We start from the raw sequence: 15,826 nt of genomic DNA on the forward strand, positions 1-15,826 counted from the left end.
TATCGATAGCGCTATCATTTGTTTGGTTTGGTTTCCCCTCTTTGCCCCGGCAACCGCTTCGGACGCATGGACCCAACATGGAACTTGAGCCTGCGACACAGGGCCTTGACGGCTGAAAATCTGGGGATTTAGAGTGAAATCGGAGCTTGGACTTAAACTTAAGAACCATGACGTCTTGTTGACTGGTTAGCCAATTTGGAAACGTCCATTAAATTCACAGTATTACGGTGGTATCCACAAGAAAATTGCGGTGAAGCAGCAGTACCCCGCTCTTCTCTTCTTTTCGTAGTCTGCTATGCAATCATTCTAGATAGCCAGATAGAACCCTCTTCTGGGCCCCCTCCTTATCATACCTTGCCAATGATAGGCTCCAATATCTGAGGTACGATGACTCCAGCATCTCCCTGAAAGAACCAATCCCTCGAAGTCAACCCAGAAGACCCGACATCGTTGCGATCCATATTGATGACTGCCACCCTTGCACCCCTTGCACGCGCTTTATCGACATACCCTGCCGCAGGATAGACCTGCGAGCTAGTCCCAATTACCAGTATGAGATCCACCGTGTCCGCACTCAGCCATTTGTCGATATAGTCGAGCGTTCGTAGCGGTAGACTTTCCCCGAACCACACTACCCCGGGCCGTAGGAGCCCTTCCTTGCACTCTGGACAGCGGGGGAGGACATCGGGACTCAGCGCGGGTAGAGGAACCCGTTCATCGGAGATATCCAGCTCTGTCTCTTCGCCTTCTCCACCCTTCAGCGCGCCCGCCAAAGCTCGAGACGCCTGCTCACCTGTCGAATCTTCGGGTGATGGATCGAGATTTGCCGCACCTTTCGGAAGGGCGAGTGCAGGCACGATTGGGTCGGTAAAGTCATTTTCGCGCGAGTAGCTGCAGTAGAAAGACGTACATTTCACAGTAAAAAGGGAGCCGTGGAGGAGATGGAGCTGGTGAGAGGGGTGACCTGCTCGCTGCGAGAGGCCTGCGTTTTTGGAAATAAGTCAACTGGTTAGTGTGCGAATAAAACAATTTTTGAATTTCTCTTTGTTCCTCATTTCTTCGGGGGCGCAGTGTCAGACTCACCATCAACATTCTGTGTCAACGTGATAAATTTGGAATTCTTCTTGGCCAGCTTGGCCAGAGCGTAATGTGCACGATTGGGCTGGGCCTTGAGGGCCATATGCCTTCGATAGCTGTAGAATTGCCATACCAGGTCTGGGTTGGCGTTGAATGCTTCAGGAGTTGCCAGTGCAGTCGCATCGTAGGATCGCCAAATTCCGCCAGCACCTCGGAAGGTGGGAAGTCCAGAGGAGGCGGAAATGCCAGCTCCTAGAAGGGCAATGACCCTTTTGCACCCTCTAAGGTGGTCTGTGAATGACTTGAGGTCTGCTGCTGGTATGGGGGACGAAGCCATGACGGTAGCCTCTGGAACGAGGTGGAGTATGTCCGTGTATCTAGTAGCCGGCCTTGCTACGGACAAATTGAGTCACAATAGCAGCAATGAGAGAAGTCGACTCTAGATAGGCACACTGAGGAATACCCTTTCCCCTTCTGACCGGTCGCTTGAAGAATCTGGAAGTTGAGAGAGAGCATGTTGGCGTTCCGATGAGGGGGGACGCTAAGCGATGACGTGGGGTAGCCACCGAAGTATATGCGATAATGAACTTTAACCCCAACATGATCCATTAATCAGTGTAATACCAAAACTATTCCCCTCTAATACTTTGACTTGCTCTGAGAGAAGATTTGAGGACTCATGTCTTGTGGTTCGTCCTATTACCCAGAGGTTGGTTGGCAGAGTCTTGTGTCTAGCCTACCTAGTAGCATTATCAAGGTCCAGATCCCCTCACCATACCCCGCACAATGTCGACAGGCAATTCCGGCTCACCCTCCATTACTTTGAACTTGTTATGAATAGCTCAGATGCACAATCAATTCAAGAATATCTACCCGCTCATTGACTAAGAACAATAACAAGAAATCAACAATGAAAAAAAAAAAGAAAAAAAAAAGCAGATCCAAGTAAGTACTCCAACTCAACACATATCAATGCTGCTCCTCTTTCGGCAGCTGGACCCCAATGGCCTTCTCCGCATACTGACGATTTCCCGCATTCTGCGCCGCCACAAATGCGCTGATATAGCCCGGCACTTCAGCCACCTTGTTCTGATCACTCGGGACAGGCTCTCCAAACGTCTCCCAGACAGGCACCACGCCCGTCCAGACCCGGTCGGTGACCTCCTCGTTGCCAGTATCCTTCTTCTCGTCGGACACCCCACCATCGCGGATCTTTCCGCTGCCACTGACGACCTTGACCCGGAGAATGACGGTGGAGGACATCTCCGCGCGGTCGGGCGGCACTCGCGTATTGGCCCAGCGGTCCGCGAGCACGGAGTTCGTGATGAGCTCCATCGCGTACAGCTTCTCCGCCTCATCCGTGACCAGCTGCGCGTAGCCTTGGATGATGGCAGAGCGGTAGTTGTAGCTGTGGGAGTTGGGCGTCAGTGATAGGATAAGCCCGTCGACTTTACTGGCCGCCACACAGACGGGAAGGCCCTCTCCCTCCGAGTCGCGCGCAAGGTTCATGATTCGAGAGCTGACATAGCCGTGAAGGTAGCAGTCCAGAGGCTCGTCAATGCTGGCGGATGGGTAGTCGAAGGAGCCCATCTGCCCGATCATAGGTAGAATCGCGGGAAAGGGCTCAGACGGCCCCGGGCTGAAGGACACATGAAGGACCTGGGTGGAGTTGATGATAGAATGAATGGCACCGAGGTCATAGGTCGCTAAATCGTGGTTAGCTGAGCTGTGCTTTCCCTTTGGGCACTGTCTTACCTCGATGTTTGTAGCGGTTGACGGTGTTTGACGGTTTCTTGGGATATGTTAGAGTCCTTCCCATTTTGTTGGTTTGTTCCCAGCAAGTTTAATGAAAATCAAGCAGATAATCTGGGTTTGACGCTGTACAGTACAGAAAGAATGGAAGGATGAAGTAGTGTTCTTTCTACTGGCGTTGATTGAGCCCAGACATTACTAGGTATTTAAATTGTTCATGAGTCACTCATAATCCTATAAAAGATTAGGTCCACTCTTCCAGTAAGCAGCTTCACATGGTATACACATGGTAGTATTATCACTTATGATCCATTCGCAATCGACTACTTTTCTCAGTAATAAGAAGCATGGGCTGTGGTACGTCTCTCAACTCCGAGATACTGCGGTTGTGAAGCCACGGCCAATCCAAACAGCGATGGAGGAAACAATCGGAAACTACTTGACGTTGATTGGCCGGCAGCGCCGAGCATGTAATCTGTGCCTGAGGCAGGAACAGAAACCTTGGGACCCCGGATGTTGGAGATCACCGTTGTAAGATCCGAACCATACGCCGTACGCGAAATTCGAGATAAGCGCCTTCGACGCACCTTCAATGGTGGTACTTCAATAAGCATGTCGACATGCAACGTACTTCTCCGCCAATGGCCTCGCTACCTCCCCCGCCAGATGCCCTCCGCTGTCCTACCGCATTCTAGCTGTTCGGTGCTCAAACAGCGTCAACCGCGTCTTGCGCTTCGCCGAACTTATGCTTCCATCTCCGCCGCAGAACTCAAATTCGGTCAACCGCTTCACGAGACACATCCTCATATCTTGAACCCGGGTGAATGTGAGTAGAGCTGAGCCTCTGTACTATGCTCCTTCATTATCTTGTGCCATGGTACTGATCATGGTCCTGTTGAATAAGTGACCCCCGGAATCACCGCCCTCGAATACGCCCAGCGCCGCTCGCGACTCGCAAACAAATTACCCAAGCATGCTGTAGCCGTGCTGGCTGCCTCGGAGGTCACCTATCGCGCAGCGGGAATCTTCAATGAATACCGTCAAGACTCCAATTTCTTCTATCTTACTGGCTTCAACGAACCCAGTGCGCTGGCTATCGTCGGTGCGTTTCTGACATGGTGGAATACGAACGAAACAGGCCGAGGGTACTCTGTGCTAACCCTTTGGCAGCAAATGACGGATCAGGGAATAATCATCTCTTCCATTTATACGTGCGCGAGAAGGACGCGAAGGCCGAACTCTGGGATGGAGCCAGGTCAGGCACCCGTGCTGCTATCGATGTTTTCAACGCGGACGAGGTAGGGATGCTTGTACCGTTACATAGAACGAATCGGGCGCTGATGACATACTGGATTCTAGTCAGGGGACATCGATCGCATTGGAGATCTGCTACCCAAGATTCTGTCGGATGCTACGGCGATCTATACGGATATTCCCGCCTTGAACCCCGGGCGGTCGTCCCTTCATCGCTTCCTCTACGGACCCACTGCTACCTCCGAGAAGCTGAAGAAACTGGTCGACTACCGCAAGGTCAAGCCACTGAAGCCGATACTGAATGAGATGAGAGTCTTCAAGAGCGAAGACGAGGTCGTACAGATGCGCCGGGTGGGACAGGCCTCCGGCAGAGCGTTCACTGAAGCTATGAGGCAGACATTCACCAAGGAGAGAGACTTGACCGCATACCTCGAGTATAACTTCAGACGCAATGGTTGCGATGGCAGTGCCTTTGTCCCGGTTGTTGCGGGTGGCTCCGTAAGTTCAATCCACCTAATGCTTGATGACAGACCGACCCTAACATGTTTAGAATGCCTTGAGCATTCACTACACTAGAAATGACGATGTGCTCCGGTAAGTATATGCGGTCGTATTAACCAAGTGATGTTCTAATACGAGCATCCAGGGATGGAGACATGGTCCTTGTTGACGGAGGCGGAGTGAGTATCCTCTCCAAAGGAGCTCTTAAAGCAAGCACTGACAGTGTCATAGGAAACGGGCACATATGTGTCTGATATTACGAGAACCTGGCCTGTCAATGGCAAATTCACCGACCGTCAGAAGGACCTGTACAACGCGGTCCTGAGCGTGCACCGCCACTGTCTCTCCCTCTGCAGGGAAGATGCAGGGGTGAGCTTGGATCGGTTGCATACGATTGCTGAGAACGGTCTGCGGGAACAGCTGATACAACTCGGATTTGATGTCTCTGGCGATGTAAGTGCCGCCTTACGCCATTTTAATCTAGTGTTCGAGGTACTGATCTGAGACAGGCCATGGGAATCCTCTTCCCTCACCACGTGGGACACTATGTTGGGCTTGATGTCCATGATTGCTCGGGGTATTCTCGTGGCTATACTCTGCGGGCAGGACAGTGTATCACAGTGGAGCCGTACGTATCTCTTGCCCAGTTCTGTTATGTTCACACTAATACTCTTCTTCCCAGTGGCCTGTATGTTCCCGAAAGCGACCGTTGGCCGGAGAAGTTCCGCGGAATCGGTATTCGCATTGAGGATAGTGTTTGTATCGGTGACGAGAACCCTATCGTTCTGACTACAGAAGCTGTGAAAGAGGTAAGCTTTGCTTTTCATCGGTCTTGATTTGTTGCTGACGCGCTGGGTGCTACTTTAGGTCGAAGACATTGAAGCCCTTCGGGATTAGGATAGAAGAAACAGGAACATTGGATAGATACCCTTCGATTTAATTGTAAACTAGAAACCAACTCTCCCATTTTTAGAGGTATGACCTCGTTCAGGTGCAGGTAAACATACAAACCAAGTTTTGGTGCTAGGATAGACGTCATACATTTCGTGATGCATCAATGGGATTGTCTGGACGCGTCCAGGTTTGGTCAATTTGGCTCATTAAGACGAATTCGTGAGTCGAAGATACAACCAGATTGTTCACAGGTGAGAATCAAGGAAAGGAGATAGATTCACTCTGAGCATCAGGCAATCAGTGAAGAGCCTGAATAGCGAGGGAATTAATTAAGAATGTTCTTGGAGGAGGCAGGGCTCATGCTTCGCGCACGCCTTTTGTTGTCAGGCGCACATCCCGGAGCCAAAACAAACCCGCCCGTTCTCCACCAACCTTCCCTGACACGCTTAGCCTGGCTCTTCTCTTCGATCATCACCACTACCACCACCACTACCAACCACCAACCACTCTACTTACTCCTCCTCCTCCTCTTCCTCCCCTACTTCTCTTTGCCCTCCTACTCTTCCTTCTTTAGCCTTGGGATTGTTGGTCGGATCCCCTTCTAATTAAGGGACCATCCAAGTCTCATTTGGTCACATTCACTCCCTGTTACTATCGTATAAATCGCGTGGACAATGGACCTTTTCTGATCGAGCTCCCTGCTCGTCGAGACGTGTAATCCCATCGCGTGCTCGTCTGGAGTGCCCCTCCTTTATTGCTCTTCCAACCTACTCCTCCTACTCTTCTTCCTCGTTCATAGTGCTGCCGCTATTTTTACCACATGGCAGCAGTATTCATCCCACCCTCCCCTCGAACCACTCTTAATATGTCGACTCGCCGACCACTCGCAAACGTGCCGAATGCTACCAATTCCCCTCACAGGTCAGGCCTCGTGCCGGCCAAACGTCTCCGGGCGGCGTCAACCCAGCTTGACATCCCTTACGGCCAGCCTCCTCCGAAGAAGCAGGTAGTCGATGGCCAGGACCCGGAGGCTCGATCACCCACCCGTCCCCGAACTTCCGCCTTGCAGAACCCGGACTCGAAGCTGTTTACACGTCGGACCAACAATGCTCAGCCCAGCGCGTTCGAGAGGAAGTTGGTTGCCGTCAGGGACAAGGAACGTCAGAGTCAACAAAAAGTTACCAGAAACGACAAGCCGTCCGCTGAGACGCTGGATGCCATGCGACAGTGGCAAAGACATTACCGAAAGGCTTTCCCTCAATTCGTCTTCTACTTCGACAGTATCCCGGAGGATGTTCGAAGCAAATGCTCAAGACAGGTTCTGGCTCTAGGAGCTGTAAGTTTTTGCTTGCCCCCAGCCCACCTCGATTTTCAGTAGCACCGGAGAGCCTTTAAAAGGGGCTCAAGGTGTACTCATGCCTTGAATATGTCCGTTCGTGTGCCATTGACACATTTGCTGACCTTTCATAGCGTGAAGAAAAATTCTTCTCGCGTCAAGTGAGCCACGTCGTGACCTCTCGCCCAATCCCCCCTGAAAATGAAACCGTGACCCCGACCGAGATCAACGCGGAACCTACAGAACAATTGAATGCGGATGGGACCTTGCAGACCGTCAATCCGTCTCTACTTGATAAGAGCGCCGAAAGCCACCTTCACATGTCCCTTAAGAACGATGCACGGCGCGAACAGAGGGGAATGGATGTGCTGCACCGAGCCCGGCAAATGCGCATGAAGATCTGGGCTATCGAAAAACTCCAGCGGATGATTGCTACTATTAATGATGGGGATATCGCGGGCCATACGGGTTCGACTCGAACTACAAATGCCGTCACTGGCCACACCAGGGTCAAGGGGGAAAACGACCTCTCACAAGTGCTTCAAAATGAGCTTAACGGTCCGTCTGACCGGAATCCTCACTCAGTTCTCAAGGAGCAGATCTTGTTCAAAGGCCCTTTTATCTACGTTCATGACATGGATGAAAAGACCCGGCCTGTCATGGTCCGTGAGTACGCCAGGGTTGCCAGACGGCAGGATGGGACCTGGCCGCAATTCAGAAGTGCACCCCTGGGCAAGTGTCCGTTCATCGACGAGCCGCCTACGAAGAAGGAGCTGGACCGACAACGCGCCCGTCAACGCGAGAAGGAGAAGAAGCCGGTGCCGAAACCTGTCCCCATCCAAGAACTCCGAGATACGAAATTGAATGTGCCGGAGATCACCAAGACCCCAGATGAAGTTGAGGAGGCAACACCGGACTATAGCCCCGCAGAGGTCATTTGCGAACCAAACCAGCCTGAGATGCAGGAGATGCAGCCGGCTAGACCACCGTCGCCTAGGAAGAGCTCAGAGAGTTTCTGCCCACCTCCAATGCAGCGCACGGGTCCATTCTTCCATGGCCGTGAACCTGCAGCGTCAGGGGTGCAGCCCTCGAACATCACCTCTGCCATCCGCTCCCAAATGGTATCTTCGACTGCCGCTGCACCCGGGGCTAAGGCTGGCCTGAGCAAAGAAGTCCATGAATTGAAGCGGAAGGTACTCGAGAAAGGGAACGGGGTGATTGCCGCTGGCACGGTGCCATTATCGCACCAAACCACGAACATGAACACGAATTTGAAGCCGAGAACCCATGAGAATCGACCGAGTAATTTAAGCCACACGGAGAAAGCTGTGAATGTGTTTGAGGAAGAGACGGCGCAGTTAGAGGGCACCGGGGCACTTAAGCGACTCGCGAGTACCCGAAAGGGGACCACCCCGAAGAAAAAGGAGCGACGGAGAGACCCTAAGCCAGGTTATTGCGAAAACTGCCGGGATAAATTCGATGACTTTGATGAGGTGAGACCTCCCGAACCGCGTTTGAAGATAGCAACTGACCGCTGTTTAGCACATCATGACTCGAAAGCACCGCAAATTCGCTATCAACAGAGCTAACTGGGCTGAACTCGATTCCTTGCTCATCCAGCTGGAGAGACCCCTCAAGCCTAAGCTTGCTTTGTAATGGTCTGGCACGAGAATACAGTAAAAAAGGTGGATATATGATATGTACAATATATCGCATTTCTCGAATCATCACATGAGTCGCCGTGTTGCTTTCCCCAATGCTCAGCAAGGGATAATATACGATGGGCCTTAGCACCTTTCCCTTTCGTCGAATGACACACATACACCCCTGCATGCGGTTCCGAGCAGGTCCCCTCATCGTCAGCTGATGATGCATTAGCGTTGTCTATATTCTTCAGAGCTGCCCGTCCTTCTTCCTTATATTTCTTATTATGTTTATTGCTATTCACATCCCCAGCCAGCATGTTCATTGACACCTGGCGTCTTTGGGTTTTGGCAGTGTTTCGTGCTGTCCGTCCTTGACCTATGAGGCAAGCGCATGTGCATGGAACGGCCCCTGACAGCGGCGGAAGTTCTTCTCTTGGAAAGGCCCACGTGGCAGCTGAAGTCAGGAAAGCAGGGGATCGGGCACGAGGCTGTGCGGGCTGCAGGGCGTTGTCTTGCAATCATGCATGCGGTCACGCTTCAGCTGCAGGAGGCGAGCTGTCCGACCTCAGTGATAAGATTCGCGATGGTAACCGAACGCAATGTGACTGACAACGTCGCCTGTTTCGTCCTCTTCTCCCCCCTTTCCATTTGCCTGCGGTCGTCTACTCTTCTACTTGTGTTTTCTATTCTCGGTTCAATCATGGGTTGATGTGTTTCATGGGGGTTGCATACAAGGGGCTGCATTCCTGGATTGGTGTTGATGCTTGATGCTTTGCATTTACGTTCGGTGGTTGTCTGTGTCTATCTCTTTCCTGCTGTCCGTTCCCTTCTGCTGTGGCTATTGCTAGGTCCCTGAGGGATGGACTGGACCTAGGCCTGACTGGCTACCTAGGTAGCTTGGTACGTTTTCTATTATAGTAAGTAGGGCTAGTAAGCTGGTTAGCAGCTCTTATCCACAATTTACATAGGAATGGAATACTTGATGAATTACTCGGGGGTTTAACACGTATCAAGGACTGTAGTGGTAGCATATAGCCTGTAACTTAGTGTTCTTCTACTGTCCACTGCCAAGATAGGATGACTGACTCTGTCAACTCCCAACTGTTGAGGCAGTCCTGGTCCTGGTCCTGTCATACCACCCCGGACCTTCCCAAAATGCCTCGGCCCATTTGCTTCACCCCTCATCGGCACCGGAACAAGCCAAACCCCCGGCGGAGAAGCCACCGCCCCCCTCTCCGACCAATAAGTCTCAGTGGCAACCCACCGAGCGCCCCGACACGGCACATTAAGACCGGCAGAATCGGACAAAAGGAACTTGGAGCTGAAAGTTGGAGGAGTACTTCAACTACGCCGCATATACCAGCACGCGACCCCAGTTCACTTTCTCAACAATCAACAATCTACGCCGTAGATATCAGTCCATCTGCGACCGAGTCTGAGGTTTACGCTGTAGCTTGTGTAGTATATCGAAACTACCTAGCCAAGCGGTGTACACTGTACAGTCCTGTTGTTACGCCTCGGGACCTCGGAATCATTCCCTCCCTGATGCTCGGGACTACGCTGCATATACCAGCACAGCTTACATAGGGTCGGTGGTATAAAGTCTGAGAAATACCGGGCAGTCTGCGGGAATAATTGTTTATGATCATACTTTGAATAATCTCCTTAGCTACCTACAAACTCAATTTTTTTTTTCTTTTTTTTTCTGGGAGAGGTACCTGGGGTAGCTTTGCCGTTCAAGCTCCGTTGATCTATCTGGTACAGTACGGAAGTACCTTCAACAATTTGGCCCGCCGGAAGGCAAAAAAAAAAAAAAAGAGAGATCATTTGCGACGACGTCACAGCACACTGCACTCGCCTTACACAGTACTTTTCCACTACTTCAATCCGACTCCGTTTGCCGCATTCGGATCTTTGTTATTCTTTTTGGGTGTCAGATTCGCCTCTCTCATCTGACTGATTACTGTTGAAATACCCTGGGCTTTTCTGGACCGGTGGATTGGTGCTGCGGGGAAATTTCACCGAGCTCTCGTCCTCCTCTCACTTCCTACTAATTCCCCTCACCTCCAACGTTTTTTTTCTTGCTCGGTTGTACAACATCAAACAGAAGCAATGGCTTCGTCAAGAACCCCCTCGGCTCTCCTCCTCCTCCCCCTCCGCCGGTCAATCCCCTCTTCTGTCTGCGGCTCTCTCTCCCGCCCCATTACGACGACTACCCCAACACTCCCCCTCCCCCTCCCCGTCCTCGCCCGCGCCGCGACCCTCACGCAAACCCACCTCTCTCCGCAACATGGGTTACCACGGAACCAAATTCGACACAGCTCGCACTCTCCGCTGGGCGCGGCGAGCGCGGCCCCGGCCCGGAAGAAGGTGACCCTGCAGACGCTGCGGGGCATGTACAAGCGCGGGGAGCCGATCACGATGCTGACGGCGCATGACTTCCCGTCGGGCCACGTGGCCGAGGCGGCAGGGATGGACGTGGTGTTGGTCGGGGACAGTCTGGCGATGGTGGCGCTGGGGATGGAGGACACGAGCGAGATCGTCATGGAGGAGATGCTGCTGCATTGTCGGAGTGTGGCGCGGGCGGTGAAGGGGGCTTTTACGGTATGTTTTTTTACACCCTTACTTATGTCTAAGGATATGAGGGAGGATGCCGGGAAAGGAGAGAAGTCGGATTTGTGATCTGTGAGCTAATTTCTGTGTATCTGGGTTAGGTGGCCGATTTGCCGATGGGGTCGTATGAGGTCTCTCCGGAGCAGGCGTTGCAGTCGGCGATCCGCATCGTCAAGGAAGGGCGGGTGCAGGGGGTCAAGATCGAAGGTGGGGAGGAGATGGCGCCGACGATCCGGCGCATCACGCAGGCGGGGATCCCTGTGGTCGGACACGTCGGGCTCACGCCGCAGCGGCAGCATTCGCTGGGCGGGTTCCGCGTGCAGGGCAAGTCGACGGCGGGCGCGCTGCGGCTGCTGCGCGACGCGCGGGCGGTGCAGGAGGCCGGCGCGTTCATGATGGTCGTCGAGGCGGTGCCCGCGGAGATCGCCGCCATCGTCACCCAGAAGCTGCGCGTGCCCACCATCGGCATCGGCGCCGGAAATGGCTGCTCCGGCCAGGTGCTGGTGCAGATCGACATGACCGGCAACTTCCCGCCGGGCCGCTTCCTCCCCAAGTTCGTCAAGAAGTACGCCGATGTCTGGGGCGAGGCCATCAAGGGCATCGAGCAGTATCGCGACGAGGTCAAGAGCCGCGCGTATCCGTCGGAGGAGTACACCTATGCTATCCCGAAGGAGGAGCTGGCCGAGTTCGAGAGGATCGTCGAAGAGGGCCCGGACAACCAGAAACGTTGATCAATCGGATTCATTGGCGCGGTTCTATTCCCTTACATACCCCGGTGGGATTCCCTGTCGTTTGTTGATGCGCGCAAGTCTACTTTTGTATAGATACCTTTTCATTTCCATGTTCCCATAATCATCTTCCCATAGGAGATTCTGTTCATAATATCGTCAAGATTATCGTGCCTTTAAGGCCAGTTGACGTGCTGTTAGTCGTGTTGTTCAGCGGACAAACATGTAAGATAGACATGCAGTACGTACTCCTTCACTCCTTCAACATCAACCTAGACTCCGGATATGTCTGTCATCCAAAAGCCGGAGTCATGGAATACGCAACGATGAGCTGCTCGTCCGTCTTGAAACACTAGAGACGAAACGATAAGAGTTCAAGGGCCGTATCATCGCGACACCCCCGGAAGAACTTACCCGCCATAGCCCCCCAATCCCTTCATCCAACCCCGGCGCAAAGACGCTATTGACGTAGCAGAAGACCGAGTCGGTTTCCTTGCAGTCCAGCCGCTTTCGGAGGAAGTTGACGACGGTCTCGAACTTCTGCGAAGCGCTGACCTTGAAGACCCGGGTTTTGAGAATCGGGGCCGAGGGGAGAGGTTGAAATCGCACCGTGACTGCGGGATGGTTGGTTAGTTAGTGCGATAAGTTCTACGGAAGGCAAAAGGTGGGCGATGGGCGATTTGGCTTGTGGGACCGATCGATCGGGTCGGTGACCGCTGATCATTGCAAAGTGGATTTCACGGATTGGGGGGTTGGGGAAGCTGAGGCTTGATGCTTGCTAGATGGGCAAATACGACGAGCACTGTACTTGCCTTTGCCCTTGTCTACGGCTTCGGCATCCGCCAATGCTTGATGCGCATCACGGGGCAGACTGGTCAACACCACGGAGGCGGATAGGTTCATCGGTAGATCGGCGCCATGCTTGTCGTCAGGGATGGGGGTATGTTGCGCAGTGGACGCGGAGGAGTCAGATGATTGCGTGCGCTTAGCTGCTCTGTGAGGGAGGCTGGTTTGATCGGGGTTGGGGGAGTTGCGGGCTGAGGGGCCGTGGGGGGAGGGGGAGTCCATGTTTATTTCGTGGAGATGGATTGAGAAAAAATCCCTCTCTGTGTCCTGCGAGACAGCACTCGAAGGTGTGGCGATAGCCTTCCCTAGAAGAGGAGTATATGTTGATGGATGGATGGATGGATGGTGGTGGTGGTGGTGGTGATATTGATATCTAGTTCAATTATTTGCATACCTCAATAGATTGCGTTTGTCGAGGCAGAGCAGATGACAGCGAACCCAGTTGACACCTAAGGCCGAAACCCATCCGTATGCTCCTGATCTTGGGCCAATGATAAGCAGGATTGCCGGCTTAAAGTTGGGTCTAAGTGTATTGGGAAGGGTTAGGCCTTGGGCCACTGTGCAGGAGATAGCTGGCGGGCTGAAAAATGAGGAATTGTAATTGTAATTGTTCTAGTGTAGCATGGCGTAGATGTACGGAGTACGGAGTACGGAGTGCAGTACAATGATTCCATGGAACCGGGAAAGGGAACCCAGCGCCTGACCGCCTCCTAACAGTGACTGAGTGACTGCCGGGCCTGACCCGCCAAAACTAGACTACGGTTCCGTCACCTCATCTCCATCCATCTTTCGCTCCCTCCTCTTGTACTACTTCTACTTCTACTTCTACTTCCCTTTCTCCTCCCGCTTCCTCTTCTTTTACTCCCTCATACCCTCTTTCTTTCTCAACCTCCTTGACTCTCTGAACAATTCACCTCTCTCTACCTCTAACTCGTTATTCGCGTTCTCTGCAACTGGATTCAATAATTCAGCGCCTTGGCCCTTTACATCTGCCCTATCGCTACCCAGATTCGCCCCGCTCATTGCTTCCCCGCTTCGACCTTGGGGAAGACCTCAACCTCCAACACCGACATTTTTCGTCGCTTGATTTTACTGAGACCCGGTTTCGTTCCCCCCCATACTGAAACGATCACCCACGAGAATTTCAAATCCCCCCCAATCCGTCAAAATGAGCAGCCCTAAGCGGAGAATCGAGACCGATGTGAGTATCCTCCTTCCGTACCTGTCACGAGAGTGGCGGAAATGCTGACGGTGGTGTTCTTTGACAGGTTATGAAGTATACTACGCCATAAGTGCCTCGCGATCGCATGATAGCTAACTAATGGGCCACAGGATGTATGCGCCCCGGTTTACGCCGTCCCCTTGTACCTACGCCGCCGATGGAGATAGATTCACGAAGACATTCGAGCGGGACAGAATACATAGGCATAATGCTGATGGACAAATAGGTTGATGAGTGACTATGAGGTGACTCTGGTCAATGATAACAGTACGCTGCTGCCCTTCTGGACCAAGCTGCCTTGCATTTGCTAACAATCGATGTAGTGTACGTCTCATTGCCCACGGGTTCGCAGTCGAGATTCGCGACTTATTAATCTACCACCAGGCAAGAATTCTACGTCCGCTTCAAGGGCCCTGAGGAGAGTGAGTGGTCTCGCATTCCACGTTCAATCCAAGTCGAGTTTGCTAACCAAATTCAAGCTCCGTTCGCTGGTGGTCACTGGAAGATCCACGTCGAACTCCCCGATCAATACCCATACAAGAGCCCCAGCATCGGGTTTGTCAACCGGATCTTTCACCCGAACATCGATGAGCTGTATGTACCGTTATTTCCCAACCGTCCGATTTTCCCCATAACCTGCCCCAACTCACCTTTGGTTTCTCCCCACCCAGCTCCGGCTCCGTCTGCCTCGACGTCATCAACCAGACCTGGTCCCCCATGTACGACATGATCAACATCTTCGAGGTCTTCCTCCCTCAGCTCCTCCGCTACCCCAACCCGTCCGACCCTCTCAACGGCGAAGCAGCAGCCATGCTCATGCGCGAGCCCAAGACCTACGACGCTAAAGTGAAAGGTAGGGAAATACATTCCTCCACCCCCGGTCAGACTCTTAAACATACTAACCCATATTCAACAGAGTATGTCGCCAAGTACGCCAGCAAAGACGCCGTCGACGACGCCGGCGAAGACACCGAGTCGGAAGACGAGCTGAGCTCGGCTGGAAGCTATGAATCCGGTGGCGAGGAGCCGGCCGGTACGATGGATGATGTCTAGAGGTACTGTACCAGTCGTCCGCTTTCCTCCTTCGCAACCAGGCCCTTGCATCTAGACTGATTTCAGTCACCTTTTTTATTTTTTTCCCGAACTTTCTTTGCTCCTGATTTGGACATTATACTCCCATCTATATCGCATTGGCATTATCTCATCCTTTTACTTCTCCGCCTCTTATCTTCTCCTTGCCCTCTCGCGATTTGCGATTTATTTTTATCATCTTATCAAGTGAGATCATGCCGGTGTCAGGCTGGAAGGCGTTCCATGGCGGAGTTTCTCTTTTTTTGTTTTCCCTTTCTGCTGAAGTCCACTGGTGCAATCGAAATGTCTTTCTTCCTCGTCATGAGGATGTTGTTGGGGATGCTGTAGGATGGGTTGGAGCTGGTTTGTGAAGGCGCTCAGCTTAGGTGTACTATTACCCACCTACCGACCAGTGACGGCCCACCTGTCTCTATCCTTCCCTACACTCCGTGTTCTCTCGAGATAATACAGCAAGTTCCAACCCTCATGGATTTGTATAATAAAAACCAAGATTGTCATGCCTATTGGTACAGTCTATTGCACAGTGGCACAAACAACAACTGTCTATGTCATAGATCTCAATTGAGATGGTATCGGAGTGCGCGCCTCAGGCCGAAGTAGCCGGGGCAACAATCTTACTACATAGAAACCGGGCAGGAAAAACAGCTCATGCGTCCATCACACCACAGAGAGACCAAAGTCGAGAGGAAGATGACAACCACAGAACAGAAAAAAAGAAACCCGACATTCAAAGAGAGGAATGAAATGAAGAGGAAGGACACAGGCTAAGCCAGGGTATTATGAAAGGGGGGGAAAGGAAAGATGACCAACATGGGAATCTACCATCAGAAGATGACGGCAAAGAAGAAGAAGAAGAAGAAGAAGA

At 52.4% G+C, this 15,826-nt stretch overlaps 6 protein-coding genes across 6 annotated transcripts; 4 read left to right on the forward strand and 2 right to left on the reverse strand.

Moving 5' to 3' along the window:
- Nucleotides 1-215: 215 nt before the first annotated feature.
- Nucleotides 216-1,577, reverse strand: BO72DRAFT_404062 (SIR2 family NAD-dependent protein deacylase). Its single transcript, XM_040942252.1, has 2 exons — nucleotides 1,084-1,577; nucleotides 216-982 (listed from the first exon to the last, which is right to left on the reverse strand). The coding sequence occupies exons 1-2, from the start codon at nucleotides 1,412-1,414 to the stop codon at nucleotides 348-350; spliced, it is 966 nt and encodes a 321-aa protein (XP_040801294.1). The 5' UTR covers nucleotides 1,415-1,577; the 3' UTR covers nucleotides 216-347.
- Nucleotides 1,578-2,011: 434 nt separating this feature from the next.
- BO72DRAFT_448040 (pyridoxamine 5'-phosphate oxidase family protein) lies at nucleotides 2,012-3,118 on the reverse strand. Its single transcript, XM_040944694.1, has 2 exons — nucleotides 2,833-3,118; nucleotides 2,012-2,783 (listed from the first exon to the last, which is right to left on the reverse strand). Exons 1-2 carry the CDS (start codon nucleotides 2,894-2,896, stop codon nucleotides 2,047-2,049), a joined length of 801 nt encoding a protein of 266 aa, XP_040801295.1. The 5' UTR covers nucleotides 2,897-3,118; the 3' UTR covers nucleotides 2,012-2,046.
- A 323-nt stretch (nucleotides 3,119-3,441) lies between these two features.
- Nucleotides 3,442-5,771, forward strand: BO72DRAFT_486076 (aminopeptidase P family protein; the record flags this gene model as incomplete). The annotated part of the gene is made up of 10 exons (XM_040947928.1): nucleotides 3,442-3,655; nucleotides 3,734-3,931; nucleotides 4,000-4,127; nucleotides 4,189-4,581; nucleotides 4,634-4,677; nucleotides 4,730-4,763; nucleotides 4,816-5,037; nucleotides 5,094-5,212; nucleotides 5,267-5,393; nucleotides 5,452-5,771. The coding sequence occupies 10 exons, from the start codon at nucleotides 3,442-3,444 to the stop codon at nucleotides 5,479-5,481; spliced, it is 1,509 nt and encodes a 502-aa protein (XP_040801296.1). The 3' UTR covers nucleotides 5,482-5,771.
- A 420-nt stretch (nucleotides 5,772-6,191) lies between these two features.
- BO72DRAFT_108530 (protein serine/threonine kinase activating protein nimO) lies at nucleotides 6,192-8,661 on the forward strand. Its single transcript, XM_040938926.1, has 3 exons — nucleotides 6,192-6,814; nucleotides 6,949-8,307; nucleotides 8,357-8,661. The coding sequence occupies exons 1-3, from the start codon at nucleotides 6,299-6,301 to the stop codon at nucleotides 8,468-8,470; spliced, it is 1,989 nt and encodes a 662-aa protein (XP_040801297.1). The 5' UTR covers nucleotides 6,192-6,298; the 3' UTR covers nucleotides 8,471-8,661.
- A 2,220-nt stretch (nucleotides 8,662-10,881) lies between these two features.
- BO72DRAFT_468578 (3-methyl-2-oxobutanoate hydroxymethyltransferase ECM31) lies at nucleotides 10,882-13,248 on the forward strand (the record flags this gene model as incomplete). The annotated part of the gene is made up of 3 exons (XM_040946912.1): nucleotides 10,882-11,064; nucleotides 11,175-11,722; nucleotides 13,149-13,248. The coding sequence occupies 3 exons, from the start codon at nucleotides 10,882-10,884 to the stop codon at nucleotides 13,246-13,248; spliced, it is 831 nt and encodes a 276-aa protein (XP_040801298.1).
- Nucleotides 13,249-13,815: 567 nt separating this feature from the next.
- BO72DRAFT_496314 (E2 ubiquitin-conjugating protein UBC8) lies at nucleotides 13,816-14,922 on the forward strand (the record flags this gene model as incomplete). Its single annotated transcript, XM_040948624.1, has 8 exons — nucleotides 13,816-13,848; nucleotides 13,980-14,011; nucleotides 14,096-14,136; nucleotides 14,193-14,213; nucleotides 14,259-14,291; nucleotides 14,349-14,463; nucleotides 14,541-14,722; nucleotides 14,786-14,922. 8 exons carry the CDS (start codon nucleotides 13,816-13,818, stop codon nucleotides 14,920-14,922), a joined length of 594 nt encoding a protein of 197 aa, XP_040801299.1.
- Between the last annotated feature and the right edge of the window lie 904 nt (nucleotides 14,923-15,826).

This window comes from Aspergillus fijiensis, assembly GCF_003184825.1.
Source record: "Aspergillus fijiensis CBS 313.89 unplaced genomic scaffold BO72scaffold_23, whole genome shotgun sequence".
NCBI lineage: Eukaryota > Fungi > Ascomycota > Eurotiomycetes > Eurotiales > Aspergillaceae > Aspergillus > Aspergillus fijiensis.